We start from the raw sequence: 14,060 nt of genomic DNA, 5'->3' as shown, positions 1-14,060 counted from the left end.
TAAACTACATTTGAGAATAGGAGGTATCAGGAGGTTAGCGGAATTGAGGGAAGTAATATGTATGACCAGCTTGCTGCACTGACCCTCACTCTGGTATGGGGAGCTGTGTTCAGAAGGGGGAACAACCATTACAACGCAGTTTTTACCACGTGTTGCTTTTACATCGCATACTTAACAAAACGCATACGATGTTACGTGTGGTAAAAACCACGCATACCATTACATCGCATGAGCTTTTACAACACATGCAATGTAATAAGTAATCGCTGAGACGGCGGCTAGCCATGTCGTTGTGAGGAAACTTAGGCAGTTTCCTCACAACGACGTGCACCAAGCAGGAAGGAGGAAGCAGGAACCGGGAGCAGACACGGCGACACTGGAGAGGCGAGAGGTAAGGGGGTTTGAGCTTGGGGTGGGGGTTACTTTTGTAGGGTTTAGGGTAGTGTAAAATTAGTGTTGCTTGTGTTGTGTGGGGTTTTCAATAACGTAGTGTGTTTTTTTTGGTAGTGTAGTGTAATGTTGTAGTGTTTGTTTAGTGTAGTGATTTAGATGTTAGGGTAGTGTAGTAGTGTTTGTGTAGTGTAGTGTTTTAGGGTTTAGGGTAGTGTAGTGTTTTATGGTTTAGGGTTGTGTAGTGTTTTAGTGTGGTATAGTAGTGTTTGTGTAGTGTAGTATTTTAGTGTTTACTGTAGTGTTTAGTGTTTTAGGCTTTAGGGTAGTGTAGGGGTGGGACTAGAGTGGGTAGTGTTGTAGTGTAGTAGTGGTTTAGGATAGTGTAGGGGTGGGGGTAGTGTTGTAGTGTAGTAGTGTTTTAGGGTTTAAGGTTAGTGTAGGGGTGGGAGTAGTGTGTGTAGTGTGGTAGTGATGTTGGGTTAGGGGTAGTGCAGGGGTCGGAGTAGTGTGTTGTGTAGTAGTAGGGATGTCACTTACCTTGCAAACTTTTACTATGAGTATTGCTTTACCACGCATTCCTTTGCGTTGTAATGGCATGCGTGGTAAAGGCATACTCGTGGTAAAAGTATGAGATTTAATGGCATGCAATGTCATTGACATCGCGCAGTAATGCCCGCGTTGCAATGGCACGCGTGGTATTACAATGCGATGTAATGACATACATCCGTTTAGAATAATAATCATTCCACCCTAGCAATAGGCTGGACATTTTTTTACTTCAAACTCCTCACTGAAAGTCAGAGAAACCTAATCTCAAATAAATCGAGCAAAATGACAGTGTCAAGAAGCACACATATAGACAATGCTTTATTGATTCCCCTTATCAAATTCCTGTCGGAGATAAAGGATACTACAAATGTGCAGGATACTGAAGTAAAACATCTACTGACCTAAAATATACCTTGAAGAAGTTATTTATCTGTCATCCGGTGGCAAAAGTATTTACTTGAAGAAGAATTACATGAAAAAGATTATAATAAAGCCCTGTGTTCTAGGATCCTTCTTACAGACTTGAAAAAGAACTGAGTCAGAACCCCCGATACGCCGCCGGAATAGGAGCAGGGAGGCCGAATCCAAGTAATCAGACTATGTGAGGAAAACCCCATGCTGAACAGACACACGATAAAGGCAAGCCAATTAAAAGGGCATTTGTCAACTAGGTGCCAGTCAATTAATCTGGCAATTTTGATTATAACAATATCGGTGGCTCCTATTACCAGAGCGTGAGCACTATTGTCAACAAACAGAAGATACCAGAATTCCTATCCTATCATATTGAGAATTCTTAAAGCAAGCAGTATATCTAAACCCGGATCATACAACCGGGCTGTTCTTCCTTGATTAATCTGGATGAAACACATATTCTCAGAACTGGTCCTGAAGAAGGTTGTTTATTAATTTCTCCAAATCGAAACGCTGCGTCGACCCCTGTTCTTGTGAACATTTTAACTAAAATTGTATTTTTGTGTATATGTTTTGATTCTGTATGTTTTTAATTAACTGAAAATGTTTAAAAAAATTAATGTAAATATATCTCTTTTTAGAATAAACACACAAATGTATTTTTTGAAAACACCTTTGCCTTTCTTGTTTAAATTTGATTAATAATGAGCAATTCTATGTGATATGTACCGGTAGCTTTATAGTGTTGACATACATGAGTTGGATGTCTCTATAAATTGTGAGGTTTTTTCTATTGTGAGATTGGTATTCTGAAAAACAGGTTGGGGCACTACCAGATTAACATTAACCATCTTGATGGTTAGTCAAGGGGCTTTTTTGTTCCTTATCATTACTCCCCTGTCACAGATTTACTAAGATAAGGGGGCCTCCTTTACTTTATATGCCTCTGAGGTATTGCCCAAATCCAGTGGTCTAGTGAATTCTGAAAGCTGTAGACCTGTTTTCTACGTAGTGACAGGCAGCTACCACTTTCTCCTGGACCACAGGACATCGTAGTTACTTCCTCCTCTGCTTACCGCTGCCAAGGCTTGTTGGTCACCAGTTCAGCAACCGACCACTTTACTCAACACTCCATTAAGAGGTAACGCCAACCAACTATCGACCAACGTCAGCAACTACTCTGTTGTCTTTTTACATCTTCTTAGTGGTAAAAGAAGCTCTCCAGTAGCTCCCGTTCAGCAATAGGGACAGCCAGGGCAACCCTGCACTATGAGCCAGGTACAATTAAACTGACTACCGTGGCTTGGTCCAGGGACCCACATCACATTTAACCTACAAGGGTACAACGCAACCTCGACTTGCAAGAGACCGACTTTCACTAGGGGTTTTTCCCAATGACTGCAATGTTAGATTTTAATGTATTATTTTGCATTGATGTCCTATTACTTCTAAAATCTCCAGTTGAATGTATGCTTTTCCATTCATTTTAGTGTCTAAATTAAGATAAAAATACACATTTTTATAAAGTTGTGTTGTATTTCTTTTGAGTTGTATCAATTACGTATCATCCATGGTGGTACTCTGAAATGCTTAACACATGTTCCTTTAGTAAAGCCCGACTGCTCTTTGCCACGCTACCAGGACTGAGCTAAGGATTTATTAGTGTGAATCCAGGGACCAACATTGGGGTATCGAGATAGTATTATAATATTATATGTTGAGGACTAACCATCACACCACATATTACTCCACTTACCTACAGTTCCTTATTGATCTTCAGAATAAAACCCATGGATATAAGTTTGGATGCAAACTACAATTAACTAGGTACCAATTTCTAGAAATGTATTGCTCAAATTTCGACAAGCATTCCTCTGCCTTAGGTCCAATTATCACATCATCAATCTCGCGTCTGTTGATGCTTCACAAAGCTTAAGAAATGTTGCCATTTTAAGCTACCCAAATTCCTGTTGCTCTGAACGAGACTGCTGCAGCTCCTTCAGCAAGTTCCTTAGTATTGTACCCATAAAAAAAGCATTTCCTACATCCCAATATAAAGCCATTCTGACATTGTCCAGGACCTGATATAAGTGCACACGGTCTTACAAAACTAGCAGTTTTCTGTTGGCATGCATCAGACCAAAACACCCTTCAGACATTTCCTACAACCATCACCCAGCAAAAATGACCTCCTTTACCCATTCCTTCGCTAGCAGAGTGTTTTCTGAGACAATGCAGGGCATGCATGATCTAAGTAAAGCTTGCCATCGACAGCTGTCCTGAACTCACTCAGAGCCCTAAGTGTTCAGAACCCTATATATTTTGATTCACACAGCCCAAAGCAATATTCTGTAAACGATGACCTTATCCCGCAGCCTAAGACTTATAGGGAAAGGGAAAAGTTGTATCGACTTTCAGATGCTGACTCACAGTCAAGCAGCCATTACCGAATTACCTACTAATTTGGCCTCCAGCAGTTTTCCCGCCCATCTCATCATAAATGATTCTAAACTGCATAAATGATTCTAAACTGCTACCACACACAGGCTCTCTTTCTAGAATATCTCATGTACACCCACACACCTCCTTTCAGAGAGGCTCAGATTACCATAGCTATCCTTAGGCCTAGGACCACTTCCAAAGGCAGAGAATGCAAAACTCAGTCTTACTTTTCAAGGTACAAAGGGGACTCTCGGTAGAAGCATTTGTTTTCAGTTTCCATGTGGGTGAGCCTTGTGAAATCATTCGGGTACACAAAGGAGAGATACACCTGGAAATGAGAGGGAAGACAAAAGAGACAGTGAGAGCCAGCTCGGATATCACTCACAGAAAAGTAAACATCTTTACCTGACCTGAATTATTTCAAGATGCTTCCAAAAGTGATGATCATGGAATAGGAGACAGTGAAGAAAAGTAAGGGTCTAGGGTCGCACAGTTTGATTAAGCCCAACCTAAAACCAGGTTTTCTGATCACCCACTGGATGGGTATCTTCTGTTTTTTGTCCTCAAGCCTGGTGCACGATTTTATTGGTGACCTGAGAAGCAAGTTGGTTTTCTTGTGACTTCTGTATAAAGCCTTTACTGTTGTTGTAGATGGCATAACATTATAAACATATATAAGAAAGGTTTTTGTACAGTCTGTACTCTGAACTGAATTATTTCAAGGTGAACTTAAATGTGATGATCATGTATAGGGAGGTACAATGAATAGAACTGCCCTGGGTCACACAGACTGGTCAAGCTGGAAAGCAGGGATTGAAACTAATCTGTTTTAAGAGTTTTTAAACAATACGTGACTAGTGGTGCACTGTAATATCAATTTAAGTTCATCCTATATTATCGGTGTGTATTTCATTGTTAATTTATAAACTACAAAAAATAACATGGACATATATTTATTTTCAGATAATAATTCGCCATTCAATAATTGTCACTAAATGCTTAAATATTCCGGTTGGACACATTTCACATACCCCGCTTTTTTGTTTTGTTCAACAATGTACCACATACAATCACGGTTTTATAACCGATATAAATAATTTCAAATCAATGATTTCATACATTCTATAAATGTAATGGTTTACTATATTTCCATAAACATATTACCATTTAGTATCTATTAAATTTTGTTTTGCAGTATTTGTTGACCTGCAACTTATGGCCACAGCAAGGTCAAACGGGTCTATAGGTAGGGCCACTGGAATTCTGTGATACTGCAAATGTAGCATTTTCCACATAATTATGGCTTTGCCACATTTACGACAGATTCCATCATCTGCAGCATAATCTGTAGATTTTAACAATTTTTTTTACATTTCTAGCTCAGACAGATCAAAAGTTCCAAAGAATGTGTGACATGTTGCAGTACAGTCTTTCCTGGACTGGAATCAAGCATCCTAGGACCGGTTTCCGGCTATCAGCCGTCTTCAGCCAGGATAGCTTGACTCCAGTGATGTGGAGAGCCTGGGACTCACGTCTGAGCATACCCAGCCCACTCGGGGTGAAAATTGCAAAAAACACAGTTGATGGACAGAATGCAGACAATATCTTACATTCACCCCAGTACAAAGATCTGGGCCTAAATCCATCGTTTATTTGCACTCCACACCACCCTAGGTCAAACAATGGCTATATGCAAATCAGCCTTGACCCTGTGCCTCATGGGAACAGTCCAGCCCGAACTACCAAGCCATGTCTTTCCTAGACAGGAATCAAGCATCCAAGGACCGGTTTCTGGCTATCAGCCTTCTTCAGCTGGATAGCTTGACTCCAGTGATGTGGAGAGCCTGGGACTCACGTCTGAGCATACCCAGCCCACTCGGGGTGAGAATTGCAAAAAACACAGTTGATGGACAGAATGCAGAACGAACAAGTTACTTACCTTCGGTAACGATATATCTGTAAGAAACATTAGTTAGTGTTAGATTCCTTACCTTAGAATATCCCCAGGCGTCAGTCTGGATCCGGAAACTTTTGCGTAGCAGTACCCCTGCGCGTCGGTAGGCGTCGTCTGCAGGCGTCCCCTGCGGCTCCGCGTCCGTCGTCGGCGTCGTGCGCCGTGATGACGTCGCTGGAGTATATAGACTCCGCCTCCGCGCGCTGACGTCAGTTCTTTGTACACAGCTTTTCCCCGCCAGGAGACGCAGAGCCATGAGAGAACCAACACTGGTGCCATGTAAAACTAGGGCCCTGAAAGGGATGTCCTTAACCCTAGGTATCAGTTCGCAGAACGGGGAGGATGGGTGGGTTCGGTAAGGAATCTAACACTAACTAATGTTTCTTACAGATATATCGTTACCGAAGGTAAGTAACTTGTTCATCTGAAAGAAACACGTTAGTGTTAGATTCCTTACCTTAGAATAGATACCCCAGCAATACCAACCCCGGTGGTGGGTCTGCGAACCAATACAATCCTACACCAGAAAGTCCTGGAGGACAGAACGGCCAAAGAAGCCATCCCTCCGGACTTGACTGTCCAGGCAGTAGTGCCTCGCGAAAGTGTGCAGCGAGGCCCACGTAGCCGCCTGGCAAATGTCCTGCAAAGGGACTCCCCGGCCCAAGGCAGTAGTAGCCGCCGTGGCCCGAGTGGAATGGGCCCTCAGCCCAACAGGAGGCTCCTTCCGAGCCAAAGAGTAGCACGCTTTGATGCAGAGAACGACCCATCGAGAGATGGTCCGTTTATGGACCGCCCGTCCCTTCTTCGCACCCACGTAGCCAACAAACAGTTGGTCATCCACCCGGAACTGGCGTGTGCGATCCATATAAAATGAAAGCGCACGTTTTGGGTCCAGACGATGGAGCCGCTCTTCATCCTTTGAAGGATGCGGAGGCGGGAAGAAGGAGGGGAGGGTGATGGACTGCCCGATGTGAAAGGCCGAAACAACCTTGGGCAGGAAAGAAGGTCTAGTCCTCAGAACCACCTTGTCAGGATGAATGGACAAGAAAGGAGGTTGGACAGAAAGAGCCTGGAGCTCACTCACCCTCCTGGCAGAGGTGATGGCAACCAGGAAAGCCGTCTTTAAAGTCAGGAGACGGAGAGGGCAAGAATGAAGGGGCTCAAAGGGAGCACACATCAGAAAGGTCAGAACCAGGTTCAAATCCCACTGAGGCATCACAAACGGAACAGGTGGAAACATGTGAGTGATGCCCTTCAAGAATCGAGTTACAATCGGGGATTTGAACAAAGAAGGCTGATCAGGAAGCCTTAAAAAGGCTGAAAGGGCAGAAAGGTAGCCCTTGATAGTGCCCTTAGCAGAGCCCTGCCGGGCAAGAGAGAGAAGAAACAGAAGAACCTCGGAAAGAGGGGCAGAGAGTGGATCCACAGCCTTTGCTGTGCACCATGCCACAAATCTGTTCCACCGACAGGCGTATACCGACTTAGTGGAGGGACGCCTGGCTGCCAGAATTACATCACAGACTTCAGGAGGCAAGTCAAATGGCCTCAACTGCCGCCGCTCAATCTCCAAGCATGGAGGTGGAGACTGGACAGGTTCGGGTGGAGAACCGTCCCCTGCTGCTGCGACAGAAGGTCCTCCTGAAGGGGCAGGCGGATCGGGGGACCGAATGACATGCTGAGTAGCTCGGGATACCAGTACCTTCGAGCCCAGTCCGGGGCCACAAGGATGACTTGGGCCCGGTCGCGCCTGATCTTCTTCAGCACTCTGGGCAGAAGTGGTATAGGCGGAAAGGCGTATAACAGACCGCAACTCCACTCGCGCCGAAAGGCGTCGCCGTGCGAGTGCCGTCTTGGAAACTCCAACGCGCAGAACTGATGACATTGCGCGTTCTCTTCTGTGGCGAATAGATCTAACCAAGGCTCTCCCCATCGCAGAAAGAGACCTTGCGCCACGTCCGAGTTCAGACGCCATTCGTGATCCATCGAGCACCGACGGCTGAGTTCGTCCGCCCTGGCGTTCAGGGAACCTGCCAGGTGTTGAACCGTCAGAGTCACGCCCTGACGTTCCAGCCACTGCCAGAGGCGCAGAGCCTCCTGGCAAAGGGTCCACGACCCCACCCCGCCTTGTTTGTTGCAGTACCACATGGCGGTGGTGTTGTCCGTGAACACCTGCACTACACTCCCGTTGACAAAGGGGAGGAATGCCTTCAGTGCTAGACGAATTGCCCGTAGCTCCAACAGGTTGATATGGAGCCGGGACTCCGCCGGAGACCAGATGCCTCTGATCTCCGCCTCTCCCAAGTGGCCTCCCCAGCCCTGGAGGGACGCGTCCGTCACGACAACGTGCTCCGGTTGGGGAAGGGAGAGGGACTTGCCCTGACCCAATCGCGGTCCGTAAGCCACCACTGCAGTTGTCTCGCAGTGCCCTCCGAGATCAAGACGTGGTCGGACAAGTTGCCCTGATGCTGGGCCCACTGAAACTTCAGGTCCCACTGCAGAGCCCGCATCCGCCACCGGGCGTGATGCACCAGAAGGATGCAGGAAGCCATCAGTCCCAGCAGCCGCAGCGTCAACCTGACCGAAACCCGGGATAGCGGCTGAAAGATGGGAATCAAAGCCTGTATATCCCGGACCCGCCGTTCCGGAGGATAAACCCGAAACTGCGCCGAGTCCAGAACCGCTCCGATGAAAAGGAGCTTTTGGGAGGGACACAGGTGTGATTTCGGCACATTGATGGAGAACCCCAAGTCGTGCAAGAGGTCTGCCGTCATCTGAAGGTGGTGGACGACTGTCTGGGGCGAGCCCGCCTTCAACAACCAGTCGTCTAGGTAGGGGAACACTGAAACCCCCAACCTGCGCAGATGGGCTGCGACCACCGCCATCACCTTTGTGAACACCCGTGGGGCGCTGGTAAGGCCGAAGGGGAGCACGATAAACTGAAAGTGTTCCTGGCCTACCGTGAACCGCAGGTAACGCCGGTGGGCCGGCAGGACGGGGATGTGAAAATAGGCATCCTGCAAGTCCAACGCTACCATCCAGTCTTGTGGGTCTAGAGCAGCCAAGACCTGAGCTAACGTCAACATCTTGAACTTTTCCTTCCAGAGGAAGCCGTTGACGTTCCTTAGATCCAAGATAGGACGTAGGCCCCCCTTGTCCTTCTTGGGTACCAGAAAGTAGTGGGAATAGCAACCACGCCCTACTTCTGGCCCAGGAACGCGCTCGATGGCCCCCTTGGCCAAGAGGGCCGTAACTTCCTCCTGCAGAAGTGTCAAGTGGTCCCCCGACACACGGTGGTTCTGCGGTGGCATGGCTGGAGGAGTGGTCTCGAAGGGGAGGGAGTAGCCCCTTCGGACGATTTGCAGCACCCACCTGTCCGAAGTGATCGTGCGCCAGTGAGCGTGGTGATGGCGAACCCTGCCACCCACTGGCGTCACATGGGGCCGAAAGCACGGACTAGGAGGATTTTGAGGCAGATGCTGCGGGGGGAGGTGTGGTCTGACCCCGCCGTTGTCCCCGACCGCCACCACGGCGGTTTCCACGGCCGCCACCGCGTTGAAAGGATTGTTGCGGCGCGTGGCTGGCAGCACGTGTGGGGGCGCCCCTTCCTTGGCCACGAAAGGGACGAAACAAACCCGGTTGCTGACGCTGGGTCGAGAGACCCAAGGACTTGGCCGTGACCCTGGAGTCCTTGAAGCGTTCCAGCGCGTGGTCCGCCTTATCACCGAACAGGTGACAGCCATCGAACGGCATGTCCATCAACGTATTCTGGACATCGGCCGAAAAGTTGGCGGATCTCAGCCAGGCGTGGCGACGAATCGCCACCGTCGTTGACATAGCTCTGCCCAGCGAGTCGGTCGTATCAAGACCACACCGTATCGAATATTTAGCTGCATCTCGGCCCTCAGCCACAGCCTGACCGAGTTTTGCCCGCACCTCCATGGGGCATTCTGGCAGCAGTTCCGCGACCGTATCCCACACAGAGTGGGTGTAGCGGCCCAAGAGGCAAGCGGTGTTGCAAGACCGCAGGCCCAAACTAATGGACGAGAAGACCTTCTTGCCAAACTGGTCATACCTCTTGGATTCCCGGTCGGGCGGGGCCGACGGGAATGCGGACTGGGAGGTCGAGGCCTGGATCACCAGACTCTCAGGAGTGGGGTGGGTAGACAGGAACTTGGGGTCGTCCGGACAAGGACGGTGGCGCCTGGCCACGTTCCGATCAACAGGCGCACCTGAAGCAGGCCTGGACCACGTGCCCAACAGAACGTCTGACAAGGCTTCATTAAACGGCAGCAGTGGCTCCTGTGGGCATGACTGCGGTTTGAAGACCTCAGTGAGGATGTTAGGCCTCACGGCCGCGACGGGGAGCTCAAGGTGTAAGGCCTTGGCAGCCCTCATCAGCACCACTGAATATGCAGCTCCCTCCACCGATGCCACGGATGGAGGAGAGATCAAACCAGGGTTAGGAGAGTCGTCCAGACCACTGGCATCCCCCAAGTCACCTGTCCAGTCCGGGTCATACTGGCACTCGCGTGACAGAGGGTCCTCGGACCCCTCCCAACCTTCACCGAACTCTTCATCCTCTCCGTATTCGGAGTCAACGATGTAGACCGGCTCCTCGGGGTTCATGGGCCCCACCGGCACCGAGCCCGGCGTCGAGCGACGCCGGTCCGACTCCGCGTCCGGCGTCGGGGAAGGTAAGGGGACGGCGCCGCCCGGAGCCGGCGTCGGAGCCCCGTTGCCGGCCGGAGCCGGCACCGGAGAACCGGCGCCGCACGGGGACGGCGTCGGGGGTAACCCCGATGGTAACGGCGCCGGAGAGGCTGGAAGACCAGCCGGCGCCGATCCCGAAGGCCCTTGCGGCGCCGGGGTCGGAGCCGTCGGCGGCGCCGGGGCCGGAGCACCCGACGGCGCCGAGGCAGGGACACCCGAACCGCTAGGGCCCCCAGACGGTGGCACTGGGCCCGAAGGCGCCGTAGGCCCCGTCGGAGAACCGAGCGCCCTCATGGCCATGAGGAACGCCTCGATCTCCTCAGGCGTCGCGCCGTGCCCAGGGACCGGAGGGTATGAGGCAGGCCGCGCCGGCGACTCTCGCGGAGCCGCGGGGTTGGGGTCACCCGAGCCCCCGGCCGCATCGCGCGAGCGTCGGGGGGGAGTCGGGGGTACGATGACGACGCCCCGACTTCTTGTGCTTCTTACCTGATGAGCCTGACGAGTGGTGTCGACTTCCGGAACGCTCAGCGCGGCTCCGCGACCGCTCCCTCGAACGCTCTCTCGACCTCCGGCCGGACCGGGACCGCTCCCGGTCTCGACGTGGGGCCGACACCCGGAGCTTCAGTAGCTTGCGGGATCGCTCCCGCCTAGCCTTGTTGATGAGGGCCCGGCAGTCGACGCAGGAGTCCACGTCGTGGTCGGGGCCCAGACACCGGAGACAGAGGCGGTGATGGTCTGTGACCGACATCGTGCGCTCACAGTCATCACAGTGCTTGAACCCAGGCATCCTATCAGGCACAAAGAGTGAAATAACAATTCGAAAAACTTGGTCAAAAGACCGGAGTACTGCTCTTCAGATCTGCGTCCACTGGCGCGGAAAAAAGAAGAACTGACGTCAGCGCGCGGAGGCGGCGTCTATATACTCCAGCGACGTCATCACGACGCCGACGACGGACGCGGAGCCGCAGGGGACGCCTGCAGACGACGCCTACCGACGCGCAGGGGTACTGCTACGCAAAAGTTTCCGGATCCAGACTGACACCTGGGGATATTCTAAGGTAAGGAATCTAACACTAACGTGTTTCTTTCAGATAATGTCATACATTCACCCCAGTACAGAGATCTGGGCCTAAATCCATCGTTTTTTGCACTCCACACCACCCCAGTTCAGACATGGCCATATGCAAATCAGCCTTGACCCTGTGCCTCATGGGAACAGTCCAGCCCGAACTACCAAGCCATGTCTTTCCTGTACCGGAATCAAGCATCCTAGGACCGGTTTCTGGCTATCAGCCGTCTTCTGCCAGGATAGCTTGACTCCAGTGGTGTGGAGAGCATGGGACTCACGTCTGAGCATACCCATCCCACTTGGGGTGACAAATGCAAAACAACAGTTGATGGACAGAATGCAGAACAATCTCATACATTCACCCCAGTACAGAGATCTGGGCCTAAATCCATTGTTTTTTTTACACTCCACACCAACTCAGTTCAGACATGGCCATATGCAAATCAGCCTTGACCCTGTGCCTCATCGGAACAGTCCAGCCCAAACTGCCAAGCCATGTCTTTCCTGGACCAGAATCAAGCATCCTAGGACCGGTTTCTGGCTATTAGCCGTCTTCAGCCAGGATAGCTCCTGCCGAGACTTCGGCTTTAGGCATTTGCAGGCTTCGCAGTCCGTAGAGTCATGGTGCTCGCCCAGACACCACATACAAATAAGATGCGGGTCCGTCACGAACATCTGCCGCAAACATGAATTACAAGTTTTAAAGCCCAAAGGCATTGCACACTGTTCCTGGCGCGAAACGTCAAAAAGGGGCCTGAAAACAGGCCAGAGGAACCGTTCACTCCGGATCCACGTTTCACGCGGAAAAGAAGGAAACTGACATCAGCGCGCCGGAAGGGACTTAGACCTCGCTGACGTAACATACGTGGACAATGTCAGGGCGGGGTCGTGTGGCGCCTTCCCCTGGCGGGCAGAGGTGTAGCTGCAAAAAATGTCCGGATCCAGTCTGACTCCTGGGGATGTTCTAAGTTAAGGCTCTACGGCTAGATGTCTCTATCAGATAAGAGAGGCAGGGAACTTGTCCATTTACAATGGGATTGTTTTAGGAGAGGGATAGCCCACGATGAAGAGACAGCAAATGTGAGGCCTGCAAGATTTGGGTGCTTGTAACTCGCTAATTATATGCCAATATTGCACGAGAGATGACCACCCAAGGAATAGAAGAGCTTTGCAGCACTGAACACTATTTATTCTAAAAAAATATCTATAATCTGCACTCCTCCAGTTCTTCTCAGAGGGATGGGGTCCTTGCCAAAACAAGACCCTGCTTACGCCATCTAGAAAATCTCAAGTCACTCTGCCACTGCACCATATGCCACACAGACTGCCACTGCAGCAAGACTATACTGTAGGTCAGCTTAAGAGTCACACAACCAATTCAAGGCAAACCATAAAACATGAGCACTTCAATGTCACTGAAACAGAGAATAAATGGCATGCGCCTTTCATTACGCCAAGGACACTTTGTAGCGCACAGCTCCACTAATCTAATTAAGGATCCATTGTGATAGTCAATATATATTCAAGTATTATGTACAGTCATGTACAATCATTAACTTCTTAACTTTGCAGAATGGTATTTACTGTTTGCTTCTATTGATAAATTTTATTAAAGAAATGGCATTTATGTTTTTCCCTCTTGATGCAGTGAAGGATTGAGGTCAGAAAGCTGTGCGTCTATCATTCACAAAATCAGGGAAGGAAAGAGATTGAGAATATACAGGACAGTCCTGTTCAAGAAATGCCTATAGTGGAGGATGGAAAATATCCAGGTGAGGGAAGAGCTGGGGCATGCTCGGCAGTTACATGCAGCCCTCATATCCCCACATCCAAGTATGAGTCAGCTGTTTCCAGGTCAAGCGTTGCTGGGTACAGTATTTCTGGACTCCATAATCCCCGGTATAGAAACGGTGAGCTACTCAGAATGGTTCAAAACTGTATTACTCAGATCCACAAGTTATGAGGGCTTATGAAATGTTCCATTAGGCTTTCTGTGCCTTTTTCAATTTTGCACTATCACCTTGAACAGAAGCCCAAGTAAAAGCTATTTATAAACTTGGCACATAAAATGCACGAAGGCGCTACAGCTGAAGCATCTGGAATGTTTGCCATTCTAGAATTATGACCCATCCCAGTAACGACTCTAGAGTATGAGCAAATTCACATAAGAAGATAGTGGGGATGAGTGTAAAACTGGACATGCTGGCATTGTATGTATATATGTGAGTGACATCAGAATAGCGCAAACTGAGCTAAAAGGCAGCTCGGTGAAGTACAGAGTTGAAGGAAATGATGCAGTCAAATAATGCTTGGAGAGGTAGCTGACTGGTGAATGTAGCTGACATGATGTAGTGTTTAAAAAAAAAGAAATTCTTGAGTCCTCATTTATCCAAGTTATGCTTTAAGTTCAAAGACAAAGGCCATAACCTGAACCATCAGGCAGGTGTTTTTTGTCCCTGGTCACTCCACATGGGAGGGAGAGAATGAGGCTCATCTTCGGGTCGACACTTTAGCCTCTTGGTTTAGGAA

At 49.5% G+C, this 14,060-nt stretch overlaps 1 protein-coding gene across 1 annotated transcript in view; it reads right to left on the bottom strand.

Annotated features, from left to right (window-relative positions):
* Nucleotides 1-14,060, bottom strand: part of B4GALNT4 (beta-1,4-N-acetyl-galactosaminyltransferase 4) — a 910,917-nt gene that overhangs the window by 100,881 nt on the left and 795,976 nt on the right. Inside the window, exon 12 of the mRNA XM_086956391.1 lies at nt 4,026-4,126. Coding sequence (XP_086812517.1) covers nt 4,026-4,126 — 101 coding nt within the window. The remainder of the gene's footprint in view (nt 1-4,025; nt 4,127-14,060) is intronic.

Source organism: Lissotriton vulgaris, chromosome 2_1 (genome assembly GCF_964263255.1).
Source record: "Lissotriton vulgaris chromosome 2_1, aLisVul1.2, whole genome shotgun sequence".
NCBI classification, from domain to species: domain Eukaryota; kingdom Metazoa; phylum Chordata; class Amphibia; order Caudata; family Salamandridae; genus Lissotriton; species Lissotriton vulgaris.
The sequence above is the reverse complement of the archived record's forward strand: the minus strand, read 5'-3'. Positions and strand labels throughout refer to the sequence as shown.